Source organism: Sceloporus occidentalis, unplaced genomic scaffold, assembly GCF_023333645.1.
Source record: "Sceloporus occidentalis isolate IW3139 unplaced genomic scaffold, rSceOcc1.0.p SCAF_78, whole genome shotgun sequence".
Classification (NCBI taxonomy): Eukaryota; Metazoa; Chordata; class Lepidosauria; order Squamata; family Phrynosomatidae; genus Sceloporus; species Sceloporus occidentalis.
The window spans coordinates 2,904,526-2,931,418 of record NW_028317058.1 but is presented as its reverse complement, the minus strand read 5'-3'; the positions used below and the strand labels follow the sequence as shown (position 1 = coordinate 2,931,418).

Below are 26,893 nucleotides of genomic sequence, written 5' to 3'. Positions count from 1 at the left end.
CTTTTGAAGATGCCCAGCTTGGGTTCTCTTCAAGTTTACGGATTTTATGGTGAGGTTTAGCCAGGTTGCCACAAAATATGAATGGCAGGATGTGGCCTAATAAAAGCTACCTTTTTCCTCTGATTCATGCAAGATCCATTGTTAACCCTTAGATATTGACAAACATGACCTGTTTTGGCTCTTGGGTATCCTGAGCTATAAATGTACTATTTTGGGAAGTTGCATGTTAGTTGGAAGTCAATGAAAATATTGTATTGAAATATTGTACATGGATTTAATTCATTTCCGGTGTAAGCCTGTTGTGCCAGCCTTTTATAGTTGTTTACATAATATTTATACATCTCTTTCTGTAAATATTAAATTGACGTATCTGGTTATTTGGTCAGTTCTGTCAGTTGTCACTTAGGGCTACTTATACACTGCCAAGTGAAGTACAATCCCGTTTACCAGATGTAATGGTAAACTTGTATTTTGCTTTGGTCCAAATATTTCCTAAGGGTGCGGTCATATTGCAGGAGACTGGGGAGATGGCTTCATGTAATAGTTGTGTTAACATATATCATAACCAACTTATCACTAGGCGGAATCCCCCTGAACAATGAATGCATATGAATATATTTTATAAGTATCTTCATGTGCACTCACGGAAACTGCAAAAAAAAAAAAAGGGAAATATCACTTTCCTTATGAATAGTCTGTGGTAGAACGCCCTGCTTTATGCAGCCAATCGGTGCTAGGAAAGCAGTCCCGTTGAAATCAATGGAAGCGACTTCCGTACAGGTGCACGGTGGGTCTTATGTGTCTGTGTGTGTGATTCTACATAATCCCCCATGTAACGGGACCACACAACTAGTATATATTGAGAATGCATGAATAAAATATAGTAATAAGTGCGTGTGATGGTAGGAGTGTCCCTTTAATATGTATGTAACAAATTAGTTGTTGTGATCTTGTTGTTAATCCCATATTCTGACAGACGTACTCTTATTTGTATTCTAGAGATGACACAGAGTCCTGTATGTTTGGTTTCTTGAAATATGTCCTTGCACTTTGATTTATTAGTAACGGTGTAGCTGTTTAGTATGTGATTCAACAAAAAAGTAATAGGTGGTGATAGTAGTTATATGGCTCTTGGGATTTTTCATGTATGCTACCAGTTACTGTTCTAAAGAGGTGGCTCCTCCTGGCAGTTTCAGACAACTTTGTAAAAATATGCGGCATTTCTGTAATTTATCACCAGTGACCCAGCTTGGGGCATTTTCATGTTGCATGGCAGTATCTGCTAAGCCACACCACTTATACTGGCGCCCCAGTGCATGTAACGGTGACATGCGCTGGAGCTTGGACCCAGCTGCTAAACTCTGCAGTGATGCAGGTGCTGCATTTCTCAGTCCATGTATAGAGAGCCAAGTATATACAGTTTTACTGACCCCTGAATATAAGTTAGACATGACCGTGCCTTTAAGTGATCTGGAATTATGGACGCTACAATTTTTCACTAATGTTGGTCTTTTTGAATGCTTTTTAAGGTTTTATCAGCAAGAAGTTTAACTTGAACATAGCCATGAATGTGAACACTTGTATGGAAAGCGCATGTTCATTGACAGCTCTTATCTTTACAAGTTGTGTTTTGCGCAGGGACGTTGCTAAAATGCTGTATGAAAACGGTATTACTTAGACCCGTATAACGGGACGTTTCTATACCTTCATCCATCAGGGGTGCCATATGTAGTTCCTAATCCATCTTGCATGCAGCGCATGAATAATTGATTTCCTGCTGCAGATTCTGGATCATTAATGCTGGAATTCCAAATGTCGATAGTGTGCCACACATACTTTGTATTTTGAGAGCGCTTGTATGTCAAACCTTCTCTGGGTCAACTGAGTGTGGTGCTGACCAGAGATGGTCCTTCTTAATGCATAACTAATTTAAGGAGCGGAATCTACAACTCTCCTGCCAACGCCTGCTTTAGTGACTAAGCCGCGGTATATGTAACATAATACCAACTAATTCTAAACTCTTATTGCTTTTATATGAAGCTTTTCATTGTGCAGTTCTGCTAAATCGTAGGCCTTCTTGCCACTGCAAGGAATCCTGTTCACTCGAGGTGATGTTGCGTGCAGACCATACAAGTCACATTCTTGACACAGTTTGTGAACCATCCTTCTCTTAAATATAACCCGTCGTAATAAAGCTAAAACCAGAAATTAAGTTAAAATAGAACGTAAGGTAATGTGTCTACACAATTCAAGGCTGAAACAGTTTGTACAGATTCCCATTTTACCCATAATCCCTCTGTGAAGGTTGTTTTGCAATAAGGTTTGAAGTGTCCTGTGTGTGTGTGTATGTGTAATATATATATATATATATATATATAAAGAGGGACATTCAAAAAGCTTCCACATGTTTGTTTTTGTTGGAAGTGGTGAAGGCGGGAGGAGTAGTGATTGGTTGTCTTAGTGTGTCATGTGACTAGTTCTGTCTGGCTAGCCGGCTGCCCTTGCAGTTTAGTATAAGAGTTTTCACCCTGGGGTAAAGATGGCTGTGAAACTTGTAAATTGCGCCAAAGAGGGACATCGTTCTGTCATACGCTTTTTGTGGGCAGAGGGTGTGCCGGGAGCATAAATTGACCTTCGCATGCATGCTCAGTATGGGGATAAAGTTCTCTCTCGTAGAGTTGTCTGAGTGGATTGAAAATGGACATACTGGTGTGGTGGTGGTGCTCTATTTTTCGCGAATCAGTTCCAGGGTTCTTTCTTCAGGGTTTCGTGGTCGTGGCTGTAGCTGGACGTCCGGAGCGCTCTGCATCCGTCACACCGGTACGGCCATTTTCAAACTTTTCAATCCACTATTAATTGTAGAAACCAGTTAGCAATAGAATAAAAAAAAAAAAAAACTTTGGTAAATGACAGGTTTGGCTAATTCTAACTTCTAACTATGAAAATACGCCCAAGGTCTTAAAGACGAGCCAAAGTATTTAAAACAAAGAAATGGAAGCTTTTTTACGTTTTGCTTGTTTACGTTGTCTAGTAGTTATTCAGTACTTTAACCCCTTCAGTACCGGGACGTACCTGGTTAACAGTCACTGGTAGACCGGGACGTACCAGGTACGTCTCCTCCCAAAAACGCCCCCACATCACCACAATCGCAGTGATCGTGGGGGAGCTGCTGCTGCTGTCTGCCCAGGACTCCTGGGCAGACAGCACAGCCTGTCTAAGACGGCCCCCAAGCCTACGATCGCTCCCACGGAGTGATTTTGTAGGCAGAGACAGCGATTGCAGAAAAATCTGCAATCGCGGTTTCAGCTGCCACAGGCAGCTTCAGGGAAGGGGGGGGGGTGTTGAATGGGTCACCACACAAGTGTGGGGACCTGATCCAACACCCCCCTGCTGCCTGATCGCTCCATGAGAGCGTCAGTGCAGCGTTAACCCCTTCAATGCCGCGATCGCGGCATTGAAGGGGTTAATTCCCGTTTTGTAGGGGGCTCTGCTGCTGGTGGTCTGCCTGGAAGCCCAGGCAGACCAGCAACAGCAAAAACGACCCCCCAGAAGTCCTCTGATCAGTCCTGTAGGACTGATCAGAGAGACTCCTCCCCTACAATCTCCAGTCTATTGGAGATTGTGTCCCAGCTGCCAGAGGCAGCTTCAGGGACAGGGAGACAGGGTTCTTTGGTTTCATGTGGAGACCAGACCCCACCCTTCCTCAGTTAACCCCTACCCCACCTCTTCCTCAATTAACCCCTTCAATGCTGCGATTGTGTATGACCCCCATCGCAGCATTGCAGGGGTTAATATTAGTCCCCACAAGCTTGTGGGGACTAAATATCAGTCAATGCTGTGCTTCAATGGAGCATCAGCATTGAAAGAGTTAAAAAAAATGTAAAAAAAAAAAATAATAATAATAATAAAAATCATGATTATTACCTGATCACTTGTCGGTGACATTTTAAGTCGCTGATTATTGATCGGTCTCCCTGATTGATGTCAGCGGCCTAAACCTGTCACTTACAAGTAATCTGATGAAAAAAAATATAAAAAAAAAAATTTGGTGAACAAAATGTGGTGTTTTCTTCCACTTTTGCACTTATGGTGTGCAAGAAATTCAGTGCAACATTGAAATGTATGCTTTAAAAAAGCAGTAAAATAATTTCCCTTTGAAGTTTGGCAGACATAAGTGAAGAAATGGCTAGCTGAAAACTGTCAAAACTACCCTAGTTGAACCCCTTGACTTGTCTACTGTTCATAAATATATACTTTTATGGGGTAATTTACAGTGGGGGGCTTCCAAAATGTCCCAAATGGGATATGGGCCCAGGAAACCAATTTCTGAAAATTCCAAATGTGAAAACGAAAATGCGCATGTTCCAGTTTTGCCCTCATAGCTTCCTCAAAAAATGCATGAACCATGCATGTGAGGCCTTGTTGGAACCGGGGGATGTTGGTGAACACAATTTGTTTTTTTCTGCAGTTGCACATATTCTATACAAAATATAATATGAAATCTAAAGCAACATTGCAACATATGCAAAAAAATATAAAAATACCTCAAAATTTGGCAGCAATTGGCCATAAAATCCCTGTTTGAAAAGTGTCAAAATGACCCTAGTTGTACACCTTGACTTATCTACTTTTCATAAACATATAATTTTGGGGGGATAATCAGTATCTGTGACAACTATTGCAGTTATTAGACTACCATGCCAAATTTTATAAAAAATTACATTTCAAAAACGTGATGCATGCCTTGCAATATTTGCCCTATACTGGTCAAAATAGATAAAAATCCTGGCCATGTTGGGTGGTTTCCAAATCAGGACAACTTAATGAATATATTTGGGATAATTTTTTCCCATTGGTTTAATGTGTGTACAATTTGTATGTATACAAAACTGTAAAAAAATGCGTTTTTTTTCCATTTTTTCCCCCACTTTTTCCAGTTTATTTCAAACAAAACAATGTACTACCCAGCTTAATATGGTTTCAAATGAAAGCCCTACTTGTGCTGAAAAAAACAATATATGATTTGTGTGGGTGCACCAATTGATAAGAGAGAAATTACAGTTGAAGAAAGACATGGCAAAAACACAAAAACGGCAACGGTCCTTTAGCGACACGTTAGTATCAAAATCCCGGTCCTGAAGGGGTTAATCTTTAAACTGTGGCTATAAGTATCTAGTATAGATTGTCTGATTGAAACAGAATTATAAGATAACTATATGTGTTTGCTTCATCTTCAAATCCCTCACAAGGAAACCATTCTGCGCTCGATTCGAAAATCCCCAGATGTGTGAGCTCGGATTTCTCTGGGAATTTGCATGTTTGGTACGGCCTTCAGTGCGCAGCGTTCACTCGTCTGCTATATTTAGACCGGCAATTAAGACAAATCAGTTGCAGTTATTCTGCTATTGCTGTGCACACGATAGAGATATAATTCCTATATTATGAAATTAATCTCTGACAACAGTGCTAGCGCTTTCCAATAGATCTTTATTGAAACTGAAAACATTTTAATGCTTTCTTCCTGCGACTGAAGTTATCTGATTTCACTAATTACACCAATGTGCAAACAATTCAATGTCTTTCAATGTTTTTCTTAGCCTTAAGACCTACATTTACTCTCATCACAAGTCGTATTACACAAGGTCATTATTTGAAACCTTTTTTTTTGTATAGCTAAAAGTAAAGTCGGCAGGAAGGGCAGAGGTGACCCTGCATAATGCATAGCTCAGTCCAGTGTCACTAGAAACCACTTACTGGCGCCCAGGGCTTTGCAGGTCTGCCGTCGTAAGTCGTAAGGGGTCATGTAATACACGGCACTCGCCTCCCACGCAGGAAAGCAAAGGGTGCTGGATTCATCATGGCGGCAGCGGGACTGGTCTCCATGAGCTGAAAGGGGAAGGAAGAGGAGTAGTGTGTGTGTGTATATACCCTATAGTATCAGAGTCAGTGCGTAAATGTATAGTGCCGAAGTCAATATGATTAGTGGATTGCAGTGCCAGATTGTGTGTTTGTATCCTTAGTGTTAGTGTGCCATTTTTATGTATAGTATTAGTGTGTATGGCATTAGCATGAGTGTGTATGTCAGCATATAATGTTAGTGTGGGTATTGCTGTAAGGTGTGTACATGAGTGTAGAATGTTGGTGTGTTACTGTAAGGTGTTGGTGTTTGTGAACATAAGATGTTAGCGTGTGTTTGTTACTGTATGGCGTTACTGTAAATGCATGTTAGTGTATGGCAAGACTCTACAAACCCTGGGTACCAGGAAAATAAAAACATGACTGGGGAAGAAAAAAAAAAAGCTGGCTCCTATTTTTGGGGTTTTATTGCCTGGCTTCTAGATTAAATCCAAATTTGTTGACCCCTGGCTAAATCGGTGAGGATACGTTTTAGAAATTTCGCATTAAAACCTATAATAATATTATAATTAATAATAATACTAATGTGTAATGATATCGGAAAGTTGAAGTGTTCCATTTTTCTGCAAACTCTCTCTTTAATGAATAGACCCCATTGTGTCAAATGTTTTTTTTCTCTTTGTTAGTAGCTTCGGAATCAAGCATCTGAGCACCACCAGAATAAACAATTGATCATGTTCATACAGGAGCGTGTTTGTCGTAATCCTAGCAGGGCTCATCTTGGCACAGCCATGTGCGCAGTGTAGACGTTATCTATATTTTCCTAAAAGTGTTTCTCTCTCAGGTCGAATTCACCAAGCAATGGTAACATCCTTGAATGACGACAGCGAAAGTATTACAGTTGAATGGATCGAAAATGGAGACACAAAAGGAAAAGAGGTAGGCCTGTGTTTTGGGCTTTCTGTGGAAAAAGAAATGTCCTAGATCTATTTAATTGCAGTAAAGTTAATATAATGGCTGGAGTTGCGCTTTAAGTAGAGGATAATGCGACCCTTCATGATCAGCGTCATCTTCCCATGAACAACAAATACCATTTTTTATAGGTAAGGAAAAAGTGGTTCCAATATCTCCAATGTGTTGAGTTTTGGAGATATTTTTTGAGGAGTAGACAGGAAAACAGAAGGCCTAAAAGAATATTCACGTAACAATTTGCTATGCCAAGTGGATTCCACTATACATGCACCATATAGACAAAAGTATTGGGACGCTTTCAGTCAGACCCATTGTCACAGGTATATAAAACCAAGCACCTAGCCATACAGTCTGTATTTACAAACATTTGTGAAAAAAATAGGTCGTTCTTAAGAGCTCAGTGATTTCAAGTGCGGTACTGTGATAGATGCCACCTTTGCGATAAGTCATTTCGTGAAATGTCATCCCTGCTAGATATTTCATGGTCAGATGTAAGCGGTGTTATTGGAGCAGGGTCAACGAGTGCTGAGAACATGGTGCGTAAAAGTCGCCTACTCTTTGCTGATTTCATAACTGAAAAGTTCTAAACTTCCACTAGCATTAATATCGGCACAAAAAGTATGCATTGGGAGCTTCATGGAACGGGTTTCCATGGCCTAGTAGCTGCATGCACGCCTCACATCACCAAGTACAATGCCAAGCGTCAGCTTGAGTGGCGTAAAGGAGCCGCCACTGGACTCTGGAGCAGTGGAAACGTATTCAAGAATTTTGTCAAACTTTTTGATTTACAGTCTACATTGTTGACTAAATTAATTTCATAAAGTTATATTGATAGCGTTTGTATTTCTTTAATTCTTAAAATATATATATAACGCTACTGACTTGACCTACACATTTGACGAATTAGAGACCTTAACGGGTTTTTAATAGAAAGGAAGCCGTAAACACACAGGTGTATTTCCTACATACAGCGCTAAGCTACTTCATGCTATGGCTCTATGTATGCAAAAATGACCCATGAGGTTATTGTTTTAAAAAAAAAAAATATATCTTCCAAATTATATTATGGTAAATTAACCTAACCCAAAATGTAGTACTTTGAATTTGTACTTTAGAATCTCTTCATGGGACTACAGATTGACTTTTGTCCATTAAATGTACAAACCCTGCGTGCAATAAAATTCCACATACCCATCACCTTTCTCGGATACAATTCACAAACTGTATAGCTCTTGAAAAAGAAGATACTGAGAGGTCCTATGTAAATATGTGCATGACATTACAATCCTAGATTGTTTTTTTGCTAACAAGGAAACAAGCATACATTGTTTCTCATAGACAATCATTTACTTGTGGTGTTGTTGGTGTGATCGGCTGACCCGTTCTTTGTGTCCTACATACCTCTCTGAAGCATTGGCTTGTACAATGTTAATCTGAGAAGTGCAGTCCAATCCAGATGTGTAGTGAGAAATAACTGGGTTCTTCAGGATCCTCAAGTGTCTTAGAGACTTTTCCTTGGCATCTCAAATTACTCCTTAGTATTGTACAACTAAAAGATATTGTTAATATTTATTCCTCAGATCGACTTGGAAAGCATTTTTGCACTTAACCCTGACCTTGCTCCTGATGAAGAAATAGAACCGAGCCCTGAAATGCCACCTCCACCTACGCCTACAACTAAAGTGAACAAAATTGTCAAGGTAAGTATCTGTACACCTCGTGGCGGCATCTAAGCTTGAGCTTTTAATTTTTACATTTTTTTTTTTTTGAATGTTCATGTATGAGCTTGTTTGCTAATTTGTTTATGTAAAGTGTATATATTTTCAGCACCCTGTATTGACACATGTTTGTGGAATACCTGTGATTACCTTCAGGTATATCATACAGAGAGTGTGTGTGTATTTTAGAATTGATACTTCATCCCTTTGGATCTAAAATCTAGAATCTTTATCCTTTGTAGAATCGACGAACTGTGGCACCTGTGAAGAATGAAACTCCTGCAAGGGACAATAGAGGTAAATTGTGTCTGGAATGACAGATCTCATTCTGAGTTCTTTATGGTGTAGCCTTGCAGTTAATTGTATACCCATCTATGTGATTAGATTAATAACAATTAAGGAATGGCTTTGTCTGGTTACATATACGGTGCCTTGCAAAAGTATTCACCCCCCCCTGCATTTTTCTTTTTTTTTTTTTGCACTGAAACTTGCAATTAAAATGGATTTGTTGGTGGTTTCTATCATTTGATTTACGCAACATGCCTACCACTTTGAAGATGCAAATTTTTTTTTTTTATTATTGTGAAACAAACAAGAAATAAGACAAACCCCCCAAGAAAACTTGAACATGCATTACTATTTACCCTCAAGGTCAATACTTTGTAGAGCCACCTTTTGCAGCAATTACAGCGCTTGGGGTGCGTCTCTATAAGCTTGCCACATCTAGCCACTGGGATTTTTGCCCATTCTTCAAAACTGCTCCAGCTCCTTCACATTGGATGGATGGATTCCGCTGGTGTACAGCAATCTAAGTCATACCACAGATTTTCAATTGGATTTAAGTCTGGGCTCAATTCTGATACATTTAAATTGTTCCCCTTAAACTACTTGCGTATTGCTTTAGGGATTTCCAATAGAATTTCCCTGTATTTAGCGACATCATCATTCTTTGCTGACTTGCTGACCATCTTTACAGTCCCTGCTGATGAAAAACATTCCCGCAGCATGATGCTGCCACCGCCATACTTCATGGGGATGGTGTTCTCGAGGTGCTTACAGGTGTCGGGTCTGTGCCAGACATAATATTTTCCTTGATGGCCAAAAAGCTCAATTTTAGTCTCATCTGACCAGAGTACCTTCTTCCATATATATACTATTACACATATACACACACACTGAGATCATGTGACGTTTAGATTGCACATAGGTGGACTGTATTTTACTAATTGTGTGAATTCTGAAAGCAATTGGTTGCACCAGATCTTATTTAGCGCCTTCATAGCAAGGGGGTGAATACATTTTTCTTCATTTCACTTTGTGTATGTCCATTACATGAAATCCAAATAAAAATCCTTTTTTATCCAGTTTGTAATGGAACAAAATAGCAAAGATGCCAAGGGGTGAATACTTTTGTAAGGCACTGTACGTAAATGTTATTTTTTGAGTTCAATAACATAGTTGTATTGGCCATTTAAAAGTAGAAAGTGTATTTAGTAGACATGGCATCTTCTGTAGCAACCCAAATTCAGAGATGACAATAATTTAACCTTATGTTGTACAGATTGCTTGACGCCTTTTGGCTGTTTAACATGTGCCTGGGGACAACTATCTTTGCTTAGATGTGTTTTATTTGTGTTTTTGTATTGTAAGCATGTAGTTTGTTCCTCTGAAAATAAAATGTGTATAGCTGCAATCAGGATTATCAGACAGACATGCAGAGCTTGGGCTTTGTGTATAGTTTCTTTTTCTAAGGTTTGGGAGTGAATGTATTAAACCTGTACACATGAAGTACCGGTGAAAATGCGCGTTGCTTCGTTTCCTCAGATTACTGACTCTTATGTTTTTTTTTTAGTGATCGGTTCTGCCCGCGCACGAACGAGCCAGCCTATCGAGCAGTCGGCCTCTGCACAGCAGAATGGTAGTGTTTCAGATATATCTCCAGATCAACCTGGAAAAAAGGACTTTGGCCCTCCTTGTATGTAACCATAAGTCCTGGATTGCTTCATATTATATATACAGATATATGGCATCACATTTAAAGAGTTTTTAATCATCACTGCCCATTACAAATACACTTTAGCAATAATTTGCCACCATTTTATGTGCCAAGTCTTAAGTTTTGTGCTCCATTCTTCATTGGTCATCACAAATGTCAGCTTGGTATGTCTGTAAAATATTTTACTACTGTTAAATGAATGAGAACTGTTTCAATATAGAAGCTTGAGAAAGTTTACCCTTTAAATACTGTCTCCTCTTCACGCAGTACTAATACAATACATATGGCTGGATGGAGTAGTGTTTCACCGGGAGTTACTCAATATCTTATTACTTAATTTATTAAGGTCAAACTAAAACAAATCGGGCCCAGGGTACCCGGGGAACATGTTAGATAATATGTTCAATTTAAGCCTCTTGTATAATTTCTGAGATTTTTTTCCCGTTTGCATATCTAATGTTAATAAACAATGCCTGTTATCTACAAATTGTGTCAGTTACCAGATGCAGAGTATTCCTTATACCTGCTGTGAGGCACAAATAAATCGTTTAAAATAGCGATTGCAATATGCCATTCCTGGTGTGCCTTGGTACTGACCAATGCCATCATAAAACTTCAATCACAGGAAACATAGAGTTTGAGGGCTGATCAGAACAATTCAGCCACGCTTGTCTACCCCTTAGTCCTGCTGTAAAGGCTACAAAACATATCTGTCCCCTCGTCATAGATTCAGGATAGCGTTATGTCTATCCAATGCGTGTTTAAATTCACTACGACCCTTGTGGTAAAGAAACATGCTTATGCTACAAAAATTATAAGTCTGCCATGATGAGTTGACAGTATCCTGAAGCTGATAAAACGTTTCTTTTCCTTGCATTTGTTAAGCGTCCCGATGCTTCTGTATTAAAACTTCTCGATTCTCTTGCTTTAACACAACTATTAACTATTTCTGCATGGAATTGTTTGTCTGCCTCCTTTAGTTACTTATCTGTGTGTTCATTCTCTGGCACTTAGTGCCCATTCTGACAAGAAGCTGCAAAGCCTTAGAAAATATAGGCAGGTGGCTAATATTCCATCATTGAGTTAAAAGGGACCTTTTGCATGAACCTGCGTGCAGGTGCTAGCAATGAGAATTGGTGTGGACCAAATCTAAAACTATACCGTGAATGTGTGAATGCATGCGAGTGAGCCGAGACATGATTTAATGCAAAAATATGCTGTGGAAAAACCCAAACAGTCTGCCTGCGTCCCGTGCTGTTGATCTAAATATATCTTCAGGCTCATCCCGCACCTGTGTAGCTGGTCAGGTTTCCATTCATCTTCTTATGTGCGCCTTGCGATACAAATTACTGTGTGTAGCCCCAAGACATGTTCTAAAAATTCTTTATCAAGAGCAAGATCTCCCTGCCATTTTTAAGCAATGATGAGCTTTAATAACTGTAGTAACCCAGTCTGACAATTTGTTTGCTGACACTTGGTGTCACAGAATAAAATGATTGACAGCGAGTAAATTCAGTTGGAGTAAATCATTGTCGGTTCATCATCAGTTTAGTATATTCTGCCTGTAGACAGACTTGTTTCCTTATTCTTGTTCAAAACTGCCTTTCGTCTACATGTCTCCTCATTCCTATTCTGAGGTCATACATACATCTGACACTAACACTCTCCTTATCACTCTTGTGCAGTAATCTTATCTGTCCTAATTTTCTCTTGACTAACATTTGAGGATCCATTTCTACAATCACTGCAAAGGTCATAGGGGTATTTATTTTGTTGTTGATGCAAAACCCTCTATTCTTTTCACTAAAGCACGACGAAAGTCTAACTGTGTGAAAGAAGTGGAAAAGTTGCAGGAGAAACGAGAAAAAAGAAGGTTGCAACAGCAAGAACTAAGGGAAAAGAAAGCCCAGGTTTGATTTCCTATTCTTGCTATTGGATATTGGATTCGTTATAAATCATCTTGTTTCCCGTATTTGTATTGTTCGTTTGCTAATTCTACATCCCTCCATCTGCAGGAAGTTGATGCCACAAATCCAAATTATGAAATAATGTGTATGATTCGAGACTTCAGAGGAAGTTTGGATTACCGACCTTTAACAACAGCTGACCATGTAAGTTAAAGACTCGTAACTTTTAAAGTTAAGTTGACGGGATTTGCTAGGACTTTACCGGGTTTCCTGGATTTATTGACGTGTTTGCTTTACTTTTTCATTGCTTTTCGTGGCAATCAAATTAAATTACGCACCCACCAGAGATACTTCAGCTCTTTGGTTTTAGCTTTCAAGAGCCCTGTATCTGGCTAACTTCTCTAAATATAAACCAGAATGGTTGGCTTTGGAAATATGTCTTCTGCAACTTTTAGTCCCTGTCACCAATGATGCAGCTAGCATGGAAGCATAAGATAGATCCCAACCCCTTCCATAGAAGAGATACTAGGAAAAGGTTTATTACAAGAACTAAATGTAAATAAAATAATGGCATGTGTACTTGATATACTCGGCAAAACCTGCCTCCCAGCTTAATATGGTGTCTTACTGAACCAGTTCTCGCGTTAAATGCATTTAGTGTTTTTATTGTTGGCGCATCTGCTGCCGGCACACAACGCTCCTCCTATCATTAAACACTTGGTGCAATTCTGAAAAACTTAACGTTTGTAAATGAATTACAGATTGATGAGCATCGAATATGTGTCTGTGTACGAAAACGTCCTCTTAATAAGAAAGGTAAGGATGTGAGGGCCACATGTGAAAGATTCCTGGGGTCTTATAGGGGCTACTCTGTTTTATTAACCATTTAGCTGCACAGATTATTTGTATGCCTTTTAAATAGTTTCATTGCAAGACTGACAGTGGTATTATCTCAAAAAATACAACTTGCTTTCTGCAAACGTCCAATCCCAATAGAAAAAAAATCTCTTGTAGGGCTGCAACTAACGATTATTTTCATAATCGATTAGTTGGCCGATTATTTTTTCGATTAATCGGATAAAAAAATTAATGTACATTTTTCATTTATTTAAAAGAATTTAATAAACAAATGATGTTAAATACAAACAGCATAATAAAAAAAAAAAAAAACTGATAAAATGCATTTCTTGTCTTTATTTCCCAACCAGCCCCCCCAATTTATGCACATTTGAGCCCAGGCTTGCCACGCTGCCTCCCAGACATGCCACTCCACGCTGCCTCCCAGACATGCCACTCCACGCTGCCTCCCACATATACCACTCCACGCTGCCTCCCACATATACCACTCCACGCTGCCTCCCACATATATGTCTCTCCATCCTCCCCAGATATGCCTTATACCCCCAGATATCTCATAGTCCCCTCAGAGTCACAGACCTGTTCGCATCACACTGACACCATACTTTTATAAATAAGTACTGGGTTAATCTTCACTGCCCCCAGGATTTAGATTCCCCTTAGTCTGCCCCCCTTTACCTCTAACTGCGCCTTAAGTTAACTTTATTAAATTAACCCTCAGTCCTCATCATTAAATTAACACTAAACACCCCATTAACCATAACTACCCCTAAATTAACTCTAAATACCCCATCAAACACAACTACCCTAAACACCCCATTAACCACAGCATCCCCTAAATTAACCCTAAAGACCCCCATCAACCACAACAGCCCATAAATTAACCCTAAACACCCCATTAACCACAACTGCCTCAAATTAACCCCAAACACCCCATTAACCACAGCTGCTCCTATATTAACCCTAAACACCCCATTAACCATAACTGCCCCTAAATTAACCCTAAACACCCCATTAACCATAGCTGCCCCTAAACACCCCATTAACCATAACTTCCCCTAAATTAACCCTAAACACCCCATTAACCATAACTGCCCCTAAATTAACCCCCACCTCCCCTAACTTTCAGTAGCCCAAATATTAATTTTTATACTTACAGTTAGATGAGTGTCACAGCCATGTGGTTCTGGCCTTCTGGGAGAAGGAAGGGGGCGGGGCCAGTTGTCACAGTGATTACAGGGAGGGGCTGGTAAGTAGGAGCTGCTGCTGTGAGTCAGACTAAACGGATTATATAATGAGGGGTATTTTTCAGAGCGTTTGCTCTGAAAAAACCCTCATTTTATAATCGATAAAAATCGATTCAACTAATCGATAATTAAATTCGTTGGCAACGATTTTCATTATCGATTATTATCGATTTTATCGATTAGTTGTTGCAGCCCTAATCTCTTGCTTTTGTAAAAGATTATGGTTTGCTTGTTCTTTGTGTCATCGAGTGATTATGAATAAGGCATACTGTACAAATTAGGACATTTGAAAAGAGTATTGTACTTGTATGATAAGTTATACGTTAAATGTATCACATTTTCTAGAAAACACCATGAGAGACCTTGATGTCATTACGATTCCGAGTAAAGATGTGGTTATGGTACATGAGCCTAAACAAAAAGTAGATCTCACAAGATTCTTGGAAAACCAAACATTTCGCTTTGATTATGCCTTCGATGAAACAGCGCCAAATGAAATGGTCTACAGGTACGTGTGTTGGCATCTGTCCATTCTCTTAAATCTACCATTTTACGTTTTGCTGGCACGTTTATTGTAAGTGTGTGTATGTATGTATATATATATATATATATATATATATATATATAATTATATATATATTGCTGCCTTGCATTCATGAAAATGGTTATTCATTTTTTAGGGGCCATTGAGTCTTTGCTGTCATAACACTCTGGCCCTGCAAATTTAAAGCATATGGCTATCCTGAATATAAGAAAAGACTGAGAGCTAATTAAGGTTTGAGGTTTTTGTAAGCAGGGAAAAAAAAGGCTAGGTGGGTTCTCTTCTTATATATTATATAATATTCATTTTCACTCCTAACAGCAAGTCACACGTGTCGACATTTCACTAATAATGGCTTATAAAAGTGTTTGCAGGAAATATTACAAAATAACTTTTTTTAAACATTTGAAACATTTCATATCAATAGCGGCCATACATGCTACATTATTTATACATCCATTTACATAGTTATTTTATTCCATATGTGTGTAATAGTGTGATTATGCAAATATAGCTGTTTTTATTTTTTAGATTTACAGCTCGACCTCTTGTAGAAACCATTTTTGAAAGGGGCATGGCCACATGCTTTGCATACGGACAGACAGGAAGTGGGAAAACACATGTAAGTGTAATCATATGCTTTTTAATGGTAGTTTATAACAATACATTGTTTGCAGTAAAAAAAAAAAAAAAAAAAAAAATCAATTTGATTTATTTTATATTTCATGTACATTATAACTTAAAGTGCTTTCCCCCTACCACTTTTATGCACTTATCCCATTGCTCCCCCTTCTGCCTAATCGCATGTATTGTAATTAGCAATCCAGGGCTATGGAGCCCTGCTTGCTGATCATAGTGTGATCAGCGCAGACTAATCAAGAGTAGGAGAAACAGATTTTGTTGAAAAAAAAAACTAGGGGAACAATGAAATAAATATTGGGAACCATTAAAAATGTATGGGATCTCGAGCTAAATATATTAAAAAAAAAAAAAAAAAAAAAAAAAGCCCTTCCACTATGTAGTAGAAATCCATTAAGCCAATGGTAAAATGTTATTTAGGGTAATATGTAAAGCATGAATGTGGCCCTTTTGAACATAAAATAAATATGTATGTGACTAATCAGGAGATTTTGCTAAATATAAATTGGATCATTGTTCAGCTTTGGCATCTACTCTATAGAAGAAATTTTAAGCAAGTTTGGGGGAAAAAATGATTTCATTTCTATTTTAGTATATGGTTTTATGAATGATCACTAAAAATGTAACTTCTATAATTTAAAAGAGAGCCCTACTGATAATTTGTGCAGGTTCATCAGATATGGAAAGGGGGGGTCCTGGTTTATCAAACATATGTTTATAAATGGGGAAAAACAAATCTGATCCTTGCATTCCCAAAACTTGCCAAGCACTATTGTTTACCTCAAGGACTTAGTTTCAGACTTTGTTCTTAAACAGAAAGATATGAATCACTAACAAGGCATTTAAATCGTGCCTTAGGGACGTTCCCTTTGCTTGGCAGCTAATTGGGCTTATTCAATTTATAGCAAGAAAGAATACAGATTGAGTCCCAACAACCAAGAAACAAAGCACCGCTGCGCACTATATTTACTAATGAAAACAACCATTTCTGTGTGATTTCTCTTATGTAGGCAATTGTACATGTTGTTTGGGGGCAAAATGCCCTTTTTTGTTAATGGATGCAAGTTCTAAGTTAAATTGAGACAGGTCGGGTGTTTGTAACCATTACTCTCCTTTTTTAATTGTTTTATTTATAGACAATGGGTGGTGATTTTTCTGGCAAGAACCAAGACTGTTCAAAGGGAATTTATGCACTTGCAGGTACAATGTCTTATAAATGAATTATTGTACGTTGGGGGCTACAGTTAAAAACAGTAGATGTGGAGCAGTTGCAAATGAAGTGTGGTTTCTATGGTAACTTGTTTCCATTTGCAAACCCTAGGTCATTATAAGAATAGGGATATCTTTTCTTAAACCAGGGCTGTAGCATGTTTTTGGACTGTGTGATGAACATAAGACGGTTACTATTATTATATTTAGGTCAGACTAGTATCTTTAAGGGCTTATTTTAATATTTCACTACTTTATTTTATATTTAACTTTAAATATTTGATAAAATCATAACTAAATTAATACAATTTTTGGGACATGTTTAGAAAAAAAACATGGTTTGATATCAAACTACCATTTTATTTTTAGGTAATGTAGGACATGTCAACGTTCTATAAGAAGATATTTTTTTTTGCATATAGGGTATTAGAACATATTTTCATTTTAAATGGCTATTTTTATTGTACATCACACCACTCATGGAAGGAGTGTGTGTGTGTGTGTGTGTGTATATATATATATATATATATATATATATATATAAATATAATGTACACTTATTTCCTGATCAAGCACACGTGTTATTAGTGTTCACATTTTTGTGAAGAATGCTTTTAAGTAAATATAGTTACATTTTTATGCAATGCCATGTTTTCCAAGCTGACTTTGTGTTTTTTCTTTTGTTTTGCAGCACGTGATGTTTTTCAAATGCTAAAGAAACCAAATTATAAAAAATTAGAGCTTCAAGTTTATGCCACATTTTTTGAAATTTACAGTGGTAAGGTAAGCAGACGTCATTTGTTTCCTTGAGAGGCATTGTTGCCTTTTTGCGGAAATAAACTTAATGCAAACTGCTTTTCTAGATTTTATTTTGTTTCATCCTCACTGACATGAATTGGAAAGTGAGAATTTTGCCAAGATAATTTAACCTAAGTATGGTTATGAAAACATAAGATGGATGCATATGGAGATGATACAACTTCCTGATGACCTGTTCTTTAATAACAAAAGACCATTTAGACTATTAGTATGTTTTCACCTAAAGCAAAGAAAAGGGATGCAGGAAGCACAATACAGATGTGGAATTCATATATATAATTAGTGCTTTTACAGTGAGCTAGAATATACAGAAATATAAAGATTGATTATAGTTTGTCCTTACTGTGAGAGATCAGAAATAAAAAAAAAACATTGCTTGGCACGTTCTGTATCAACAATGGTGTTTAGCTTGGCGCTGCATCAGTAATCAGCTTAAATTACTGTATGTTACCATTTGCAAATACCCAGATCTATAAATGGTCTCTTGTGGATCCTTAAACTAGAAGAGGGCATCAAATTAAAGTGAAATGAATACAAATCATGACACAAATAAATTGCTTATAAAATGAAAAGAATCCACTGACTGATTTCGATGCTATTATGTAGCAATCTATTACTTCTTGATTAGCATTTTAGTAACACAATGCTATATCCCCGTATACCTTGACGCTATTGACACTTTGCCACTCTTGCAGTTTTTCTCCTTTGGAAGACTCTTTATTATAGTAAATATGAATTAAAATTTTGAATTTGATGTTGTTTATATAGTATTTAGTTAATCTTGACAGTAATTTGGGTGTGGGCATCCAGATCGAAACACTATGCTGTCACAGTTGGCTTCTTTACGCTTAACTATTGGCAGTGCTTATCTGCTGTACGCTCGGCACCCTCTTAAAAACTGCATGGAGTAATTCTCGTCTGTCTTTAGTTACTCGTTGTTAAAAGAAAGTTCTTCCCGACCTTGCGAACTAATTGTAGTTCTCGTGGAAAAGGGTGGTCATAGAATGCAATATACGTTTAACTAGAACCTCTTTGCTGTGTGAGAAGATTTAGTTCTGACGGGCCGGCTGTGTGGATGAGGTTACTACTTTAGTGCCTGCATTAGGGTACCGGGTTCCACAGGTCTCTAAAATAATGCAAATTAGGCGCGTGAGGCTCATGTGGACACAGAATACAGCAAAAAGATGCTGAATTTCCAAACAAATGTGTACTTTGAGAGCACACTGTTTTTATTTTTGACTATTTCACCCTTTTATTTATGTACCGTATTTGCTCGATTATAAGACAAGGTTTTTTTTCAGAGCAAATGCTCTGAAAAATACCCCTCGTCTTATAATCGGGGTCGTCTTATAATCAGACCTCAAATAGGTCTGACTATGAGACGACTAAGATCCAGATCCCCCTTACGCTGCAGCCGGAAGGAGGCGTGGCTAGCAGCGGGGGTTGTCTGCGTCCATCGCGCAGACCTTCCCCGGCTGTCAGAGGTCGGAGTTCCCCGCACTCTGATCTCTAACAGCCGGGGAAGGTCTGAGCGATGGACGCAGACAACCCCCGCTGCTAGCCACGCCTCCTTCCGGCTGCAGCGTACGTGCGTGAGCTAAACGCTGCCCTGGCTACATGACAGGGAAGTCAGAAGCACCGGTAAGTTGGGGGGGGGCGGGGGAGTGTTAAATGGGGGGCATAAGGCATTTCTGGAGGCAGAGTGCTCTGTGAAATGCTTTTTAACCCCCTTAATGCCACTCTGCCTCCAGAAATGCCTTTTTAACCCTCTATACACCACTCTGCCTCCTGAATGCCTTAAACCTCCCTATATGCCACTCTTCCCCATAATATGCCTTTTAACCCTCTAAATGCCAGAGTGGCATATAGGGGTATAAGGCATTTCTGGAGGCAGAGTGGCACATAGGGGGTCAAAAGGCATATCATGGGGCACAGTGGCATATAGGGTTAAAAGGCATATCATGGGGCACAGTGGCATATAGGGTTAAAAGGCATATCATGGGGCACAGTGGCATTTAGAGGGTTAAAAGGCATATCATGGGGTACAGTGGCATATAGAGGGTTAAAAGGCATATCATGGGGCACAGTGGCATATAGAGGGTATAAGGCATTTCTAGGGCAGATGTGCATAACTGGGGGGGAGGCTGGAAAATAGAAGGAAATAAAACCAAAATATTTTTCTCAATCATAGCTTTTATTAAAAAAAAAAAAAGTTTAGATGAATTAACATTTACTGGTAAAACTTTTTTCCTATAGGGTCGTCTTATATTCAGGCTTTTTCTTTTTTTCCTAAATTAATATTCATATTTGGGGGGTCGTCTTATAATCAGGGTTGTCTTATAATCGAGCAAATATGGTAATTTTATTTGTGTTACTCATTGGTTCCTTTATTCATATACTGATCCCAGGTTTGAATATTAAAATGACCTGAAAATGGTAAAAGCTTTTATACAAGAGTGTGGAACACATCAGTGTCTCATTTTGTGTGCTTCATACCCGTATTTTAAAAGCTGACAAGACACATTTGCCATTATTTATCGTATCCATTCAGTTTTGCAATGTCTGTGCATTAAGTTAATTGTACCCTTCCTAGGTCTTTGACTTGTTAAACCGAAAAACCAAGTTAAGAGTTCTGGAGGATGGAAAGCAGCAAGTCCAAGTGGTGGGACTGCAAGAAAGAGAGGTCAAATGTGTGGAAGATGTGCTGAAGCTAATTGAGATTGGCAACAGTTGCAGGTAGACCCCCCCCCCCCCCCATGTGGCAATCTTATTTTGAGTTGAATAAGAAAGGGTACTTTTTTATACTATTGACCTTTTTATGGCGATCTAAGCTGCGATGAAGACAGTAAGGTTTATAGAATGTCATGGTCACCCCAATGCTCACCGCTACCCATTCCCTTTGCATGAGGCCAACAGCTTCCTTTTAGGCCATCAGTCACTGCAGTCATGGGAATTAATGCAGTGCCCAACCAGCCTTGTATCCTCAGACGTTAAGGCGGTTTAACTAGTTTGTTTTTATGACCTCTTCTGACTTCAAGGACTTTAAAATTCAAAATTACAAACAGAAAAGTCCGGCATTCTCCTCAAACATATCGTTTATTGTAAATTTCCTTATCTGTTTAAGAACATCTGGCCAAACATCTGCAAATGCACATTCATCTCGAAGCCACGCAGTGTTCCAAATTATATTACGAAAGAAGGGAAAGCTTCATGGCAAATTTTCACTAATTGACCTGGCTGGAAATGAAAGGGGAGCCGATACCTCCAGTGCAGACCGACAGACGCGACTTGAAGGTGCCGAGATAAACAAGAGTTTATTAGCTTTGAAGGTGAGCTGTACTAACGGTTGAAAATAAAGTAAAAAAAATAGTTATATATATCACATACATACATACACATACGTATATATAGAGAGATATATAACCAATGCACCAGTTTTGAGTTAATGCCTAGAGCAATAATTGTGTCAAAAATATATATGTGTATATATATCGGTGTGAAAAAGTGAGCTACAGAGACATTGCTTAGTTCATCTTTAATATCGATGTTCAGAATTGAATTGATACATATTTAATTGTTTCTAAATAAAACCAAGTGATATACTTTGTAGAATTTTTTTTTCTTATTTGATTTGAGTGTACCTTTAAATTCTTTTTCCTCCAGGAATGCATTCGTGCCTTAGGGAGGAACAAGCCGCACACTCCATTCAGAGCAAGTAAACTGACCCAAGTTCTGCGAGACTCTTTTATTGGTGAAAACTCTCGCACTTGCATGGTGAGCCCGTTGTACGCCGTGATTAGTATAAGTATTCTGGTGAATGTGAATTCTCTTCTTAGATGTTTTCATATTACAACTTCCTTCTGCAGACTCCCCAGCAATAGGCGATTAGAAACCGCACCCATAAAATCAGATTTTTACACTCAGAATCCTTATCTTGCTGCTTAATGTGAAATAATAGTCTTGATCACTCACCCGGACATCTGTAAACATGCTTCATTGAGCAGCAAGTACCCTATAATATTACTGACAACAATAGCAGCCTCCGGGTCTACAGATAAACGAGGTGTATTGGTATTCCTCTGTAGGTATTAATACATCACTGTAAAGTAGCTGAATGTAAATCTTTTTATTAACTTATTACGGTTCCTGGGAAACATGAGTAGTTGCTTAGATTAGACAATAAAAGGATCGGTAAAATATTTTTAGTTTTTCTTCCCTAACATGTCTCATAACCAAGGCCAGAACATCCTGGTGGTTAAATATCTTTAATGTGGAGGAAATGTATTAATTATACATAGTACACCTTTACATTGAAGCCTTGTGTCTTCGTATCATGGATAATTATGTACTTTTTCTAAAAATCTAGATTGCAACAATTTCTCCTGGAATGGCTTCCTGTGAAAACACTTTAAACACTTTAAGATACGCCAATAGGTATGTATCACGTGCTTGATATGTGATAACGTTGCAAACTTAAACTCATGCTGCCCGTGTTTTTGAATGCTGTGACATGGAAGCAGTATTGGACCACAGATAGGAATCTTATGGCCAATCTAGTCTGTTTCTCCTGTTAAGATTCAAACCTTAGTCGCTCCTTGGTCTCATCATAGATTGAAGATAGCCGTGTCCCTGTGCCTAGACTGGCTGCACTTTGCATTGGCTTTTGTAGAATGCTAAAAGATTTGGACCCCATTAAAATCTCTCTCACCGGTACGAATCCTCCTAAAACGCAAAGTAGCTGGTATTGTTGTAAACTTGTATTTATCATATTTTCCATTTGAAAAAGATCAGCCAGAATCCAAGCAATCGGTATTAAAATGTAGAAGTCTTAAACGTTTAATAACAGGCATTATCGTGTCTCGGCTGTAATGAATGTGAGCCTTCAGGCCCGTTTTGTAGTCATAGGGGAGTCCATGCCAGCCACCCATTCCACGTAGATGCTCAGCCCGACTCCGTAAACACATTTACTAGCCTAATGCATACATGTTTTCTCCCCCATTTTTTTTAAATATAATTTGGGGGGCCTGGGGACATTTGTGCCGTTGGCTGCCTTGATTTAAAACCGTTAAGCCATTGCTTGTAACTTTTACTTGCAGTTCCCCAGCCTGTATCATTTCTGTGCAGCTTTGAAGGTTTCTATGCGTTCCTGTACTATAAATGACAGGCCTGGGGAGTACACATTGAGTTCATTGTCTGCCAAATATAATACCAGTCCTCATAGCTAAACCGTCCCTGTGGGCTGAAAGGTGTCAGCCGTTCCCTGAATGTCATGGTGGCCTGTATGGGGGGGCTTTTGTGTCCTGGTGTGGCGAGATGTTCAGAATTGTTGTGTTTCTACCCTGTTACATTTATGCAACAGTTTGTGTGTGCCCGTTGTGTGCGATCTTGGTGTTTTCTACCTTTTTTATCAACTTTTTTTCTTCAACCTTTTTGCTATGTCTTGATCCTCCAGAGTAAAAGAATTTGGAATTAGTCCATCGGACATTCCCTTCTCACAGGGTAGTGGAAGTCGCTCTGATCTCTCTCCTTCCTATGAGTATGATGACTTTTCTCCTACACTTACCAGGTCTACATCATTCTATACATTAGCACGTGAAAACTTATGTATCCCCATGTAACAGTGAATCCGTTATTCTAGTTATTTTGGTTATTCGGCTACTACTTTTACTTGCATGGTTCCTCTTGCATTTTAGGAACTGTTTTTTCATTATTTCTTTGCTTGACTTTGTTTTATTTCTTAATATAAATATATATATATTTTTTTTCTTTTCCATTTTGCTGTCGGCTTCAGTAGATGTCTTTGTTCCCTTATTCCAGAACTGATTGTTCATTTATTTTAATAAAAAAATTATTTCCACCTTAGTACGAAGGAGTGAAAAGACTACGTGGGAAAATAAGATTCAGAAAGTCTTCTTGAAAATATTTTATAGAACTACTACAGCTTAAAAATAATTTTAAAAAGCTTGCTGACCCTCTTGGCTGTTGTATTTCCATAAGGGCTCCTCATTAATGACTCCTGATCAATGGCCTCTTTGATTATTTACTTATCTAAACTTGTAGTGTTTTTTTTTTTTTTGTATAATTAGTTTATATGAATTTCCTTGTAGCCCTACTTTTCATGTTCGGTACAGAAAGCTAATCCAAAACAGTGCCTGTACTGTATATATTGTTTCTATGTAGTGTATTTGTGGAACTGTTCTGGCTCAAACAAAGAGATCTGTGCAGCCGCCAACTAAGTTTTGGGTATTGCTTTGTGTTCTGTAACTCGGGGAAATGACACATTGAATTCAAACGCCAGCACCTTGTGTTCCGTTCCAGAGTGAAGGAACTTACAGTGGATCCCAACGCAGCCGGAGACCTCCGCCCCATGATCCATCATGCGCAATCCCAGCTCGATGACTTGGAAGCCCTGTGGGGAGTGGGGAGTTCTCCTCAGAGAGATGATCTCAAGCTGCTGTGCGAACAAAATGTAGGTGGAGGCATTTTCCAGTTCGCTAAGCATTTTTTAGCGTACAGTTAATAGTATTTTTTGTTTTTTTATATAAAGTTGGTGGCTGAATCCTTTTGGTATAAATGTGTGTACGTTTGCTTTTCATTTTCTTTGTAACTTTTAACTACCCTGAGATGGCAGGATGGGGGAAGATTGTATATAATATATTACTGCCATGGAATAAATAAATGAAGAAAACTTGAGTAAGAATACAATTTTTGCTCTTATTTCTCGTTTAGTTTAACCACACAAATGATGTGTGTATGTATATGTATGTGTGTATATATATATATTTTGAGACAAGTAGGCCTTTCTAAAACAAAAAAAAATAAATAAAAATTTAATTTAACTTGCTTGCTTGAATATTTCATTTATTTTTAGGTTATTATATAACTACAACTGCAAACAACTTCCCCACTAACTGCAAATATATATATATATCAAAGTGAGGAGGAGAGAGACAGAAACAAAGGCAGTGCCATTTAACTGTATCTGTGATGGGCAAATCCCATGCATGAAGGTGCAGAGAATCTACTGTAGACTGACTGCTCTGGTTATAGAGCGGTCAGCTACTGCTGTAACCCCAGGAACGTCGTTAGTCCTTTAGGAACATCCTTTTATGACGTACCTTGCACGTCGCTGGTCATGAAGGGATTAAAGGAAGTAGACTGGCTTTGTGTTAAAATAGAGTGGTTTCTGTCTCCCAGATTAATGGTGGAGATTGCATTTGAATATTTTGAAATTATATAAAATATATTTTACAGGAGGAAGAGGTATCCCCACAGTTGTTCACGTTCCATGAAGCAGTGTCTCAAATGGTAGAAATGGAGGAGCAAGTTGTAGAAGATCACAGAGCGGTGTTTCAGGTGTGTCATCATTTATTTACATAGTGGTATGATATTCAGCAGCTCTGTGAAATCGGTAAACGGGACATCATAACAATTTAGGGTTACAGACACAGAAGGTGAAGAGTGCCGTGTTCAAACCTGCTTAAGTGGGATAGTGTAGTGACTTAATTTTCCCATGCTTTACTCACCTGTATGTTTTATGTATTAAACTCCCCTTATTCAGTGCTCAAGAACTTAGAGCTTAATAACAACTTTGGCCATTTACATGAATTCAGACTAAACTCCCAGCCAGTGCATTACAAAGTAGACTTGTGCTTTCATGGGCTTAGAACACAATGTCAATGTATAAGACTCTTCTCCCTGATTTGCTAGTCGAATACAAAAAAAAAGTTTTTTTTTTTTTTTTATCTTAAAGTAAAAACAATTAAAAAAACAAACATTAACATTGCATTACTTGTAGGAGTCCATACGGTGGCTTGAAGATGAAAAGGCACTTTTAGAGATGGCAGAAGAAGTGGACTATGATGTAGACTCGTATGCTACGCAACTGGAGGCAATCCTGGAGCAAAAGATTGAAATTCTCACCGAATTACGGGGTAGGTGTAAGCATTTTATGATTCTTCTACCTTACAATTCAAATAGATTTATAAAATGAGTGACAAGGAGTGGGTGGATTGCAAATATTTATACAGGTGTGGAAATCTAAACAATGAGGAAAATCTAGTTTTAATTATTCCCTTTACTCACTTTTTTTTAGTCTGTTTGACACATATGGTAATTGTTACCCTCCGTTCTGCATTCATTTGCCTATTTTACTGGCCCCAGATCTGCAGGAATACGAGCTTATCTGGATCAATGTCTTTACACACTCAGGAAGCGATACTCGTTTGATTATGTGATGATGCCATCTAACATGTATGAATGAGTGAACACGGAACGTTGTGTACAAGTTGTGATTTAGCCTAACATGACGTGGATTACATGGGTGGCTATATATTGTATAGTTGTAAATCTGTTGAGCTACAGCTAACCTGAAGCCTGCGCAGCCAGGAATTCGGTGTATCCGTGTCTGAAAGCGAGCAACTTTCTTTAAAATGCCTGTGCGTAAGCATATCCAGAAATTGTGGCCGTTGAGTTAGACAGCAAGGTTTTTAAATGAGTAATGAATGATATAGCGCCTCTTTGTGTATCCCGTTTGCCTGGGTATAATGTAACAATCCTATTTATATTTTCCTTCTTTCTCGAAGATAAAGTGAAATCCTTCCGTTCCGCTTTGCAAGAGGAGGAGCAAGCCAGCAAACAAATTAACCCCAAGAGGCCCCGAGCTCTTTAAGACGAGGATTTGATGGAGTAATGTAAAAAAAACAAACATTCACAAAAGCAAAAACTTTGTACTGTAAAACAGCATTGTTCTTAATCTGTGGCCGTGAGAACCAACAACTTGAAATAATAAGTACGTTTTTTTTATAATGTCGGTGGAAATGTCCTCCTTTCACTCGACTTGGATATCTGTTTTGGGCTAACCACTATGTTGATGTCTGTCAGACAGTGGCACAAACCTATTTTTAGGGACTGCGAGGCACTTTGTTCAAAATATTCAATATTTCAATCATGTCTTATGTTCCAAAATGTGTTTTTTCCGCCCTTTTTTTAAATAAATAATGAATTTATAAACTGAGAACTGGAATTTTTTTTATTTTTGTATTTATTTTTTTTTTGATTGAAGGCTCAGTTTTTTCTTTTCTTCAAAAAAAACAAAACCTGTGTGCTTTTAACCTAGTTGCATGCTATTA

The 26,893-nt window shown here is 38.3% G+C and overlaps 1 protein-coding gene across 3 annotated transcripts; it reads left to right on the top strand.

Annotated features, from left to right (window-relative positions):
• Nucleotides 1-6,705: 6,705 nt before the first annotated feature.
• On the top strand, nt 6,706-26,433 carry LOC149285522 (kinesin-like protein KIF2A). Of its 3 annotated transcripts, XM_089495223.1 has the most exons (20): nt 6,706-6,795; nt 8,409-8,528; nt 8,789-8,843; nt 10,399-10,521; nt 12,352-12,452; nt 12,558-12,653; nt 13,211-13,265; nt 14,900-15,062; nt 15,627-15,717; nt 16,871-16,934; nt 17,635-17,726; nt 20,356-20,498; nt 20,887-21,091; nt 21,426-21,536; nt 22,129-22,196; nt 23,215-23,328; nt 24,081-24,231; nt 25,017-25,118; nt 25,561-25,696; nt 26,348-26,433. In XM_089495223.1, exons 1-20 carry the CDS (start codon nt 6,718-6,720, stop codon nt 26,431-26,433), a joined length of 2,154 nt encoding a protein of 717 aa, XP_089351349.1. In that variant the 5' UTR covers nt 6,706-6,717. The 3 variants fall into 3 exon arrangements, with proteins under 3 accessions (XP_089351349.1, XP_089351350.1, XP_089351348.1); XM_089495224.1 differs by lacking the exon at nt 23,215-23,328 and having other exon boundaries at nt 10,399-10,464; XM_089495222.1 differs by lacking the exon at nt 23,215-23,328 and having other exon boundaries at nt 6,718-6,795.
• The last annotated feature ends 460 nt before the right edge of the window (nt 26,434-26,893 follow it).

What these genes read in the sequence shown, in the direction of transcription:
- LOC149285522 (XM_089495223.1), top strand. Translation starts at nt 6,718, where the DNA reads ATGGTAACATCCTTGAATGACGACAGCGAAAGTATTACAGTTGAATGG. An exon ending in TTGAAATTTACAGTGGTAAG is followed by an intron (nt 17,727 to 20,355) that starts GTAAGCAGACGT and finishes TACCCTTCCTAG; the next exon opens with GTCTTTGACTTGTTAAACCG. An exon ending in AGCTGCTGTGCGAACAAAAT is followed by an intron (nt 24,232 to 25,016) that starts GTAGGTGGAGGC and finishes TATATTTTACAG; the next exon opens with GAGGAAGAGGTATCCCCACA.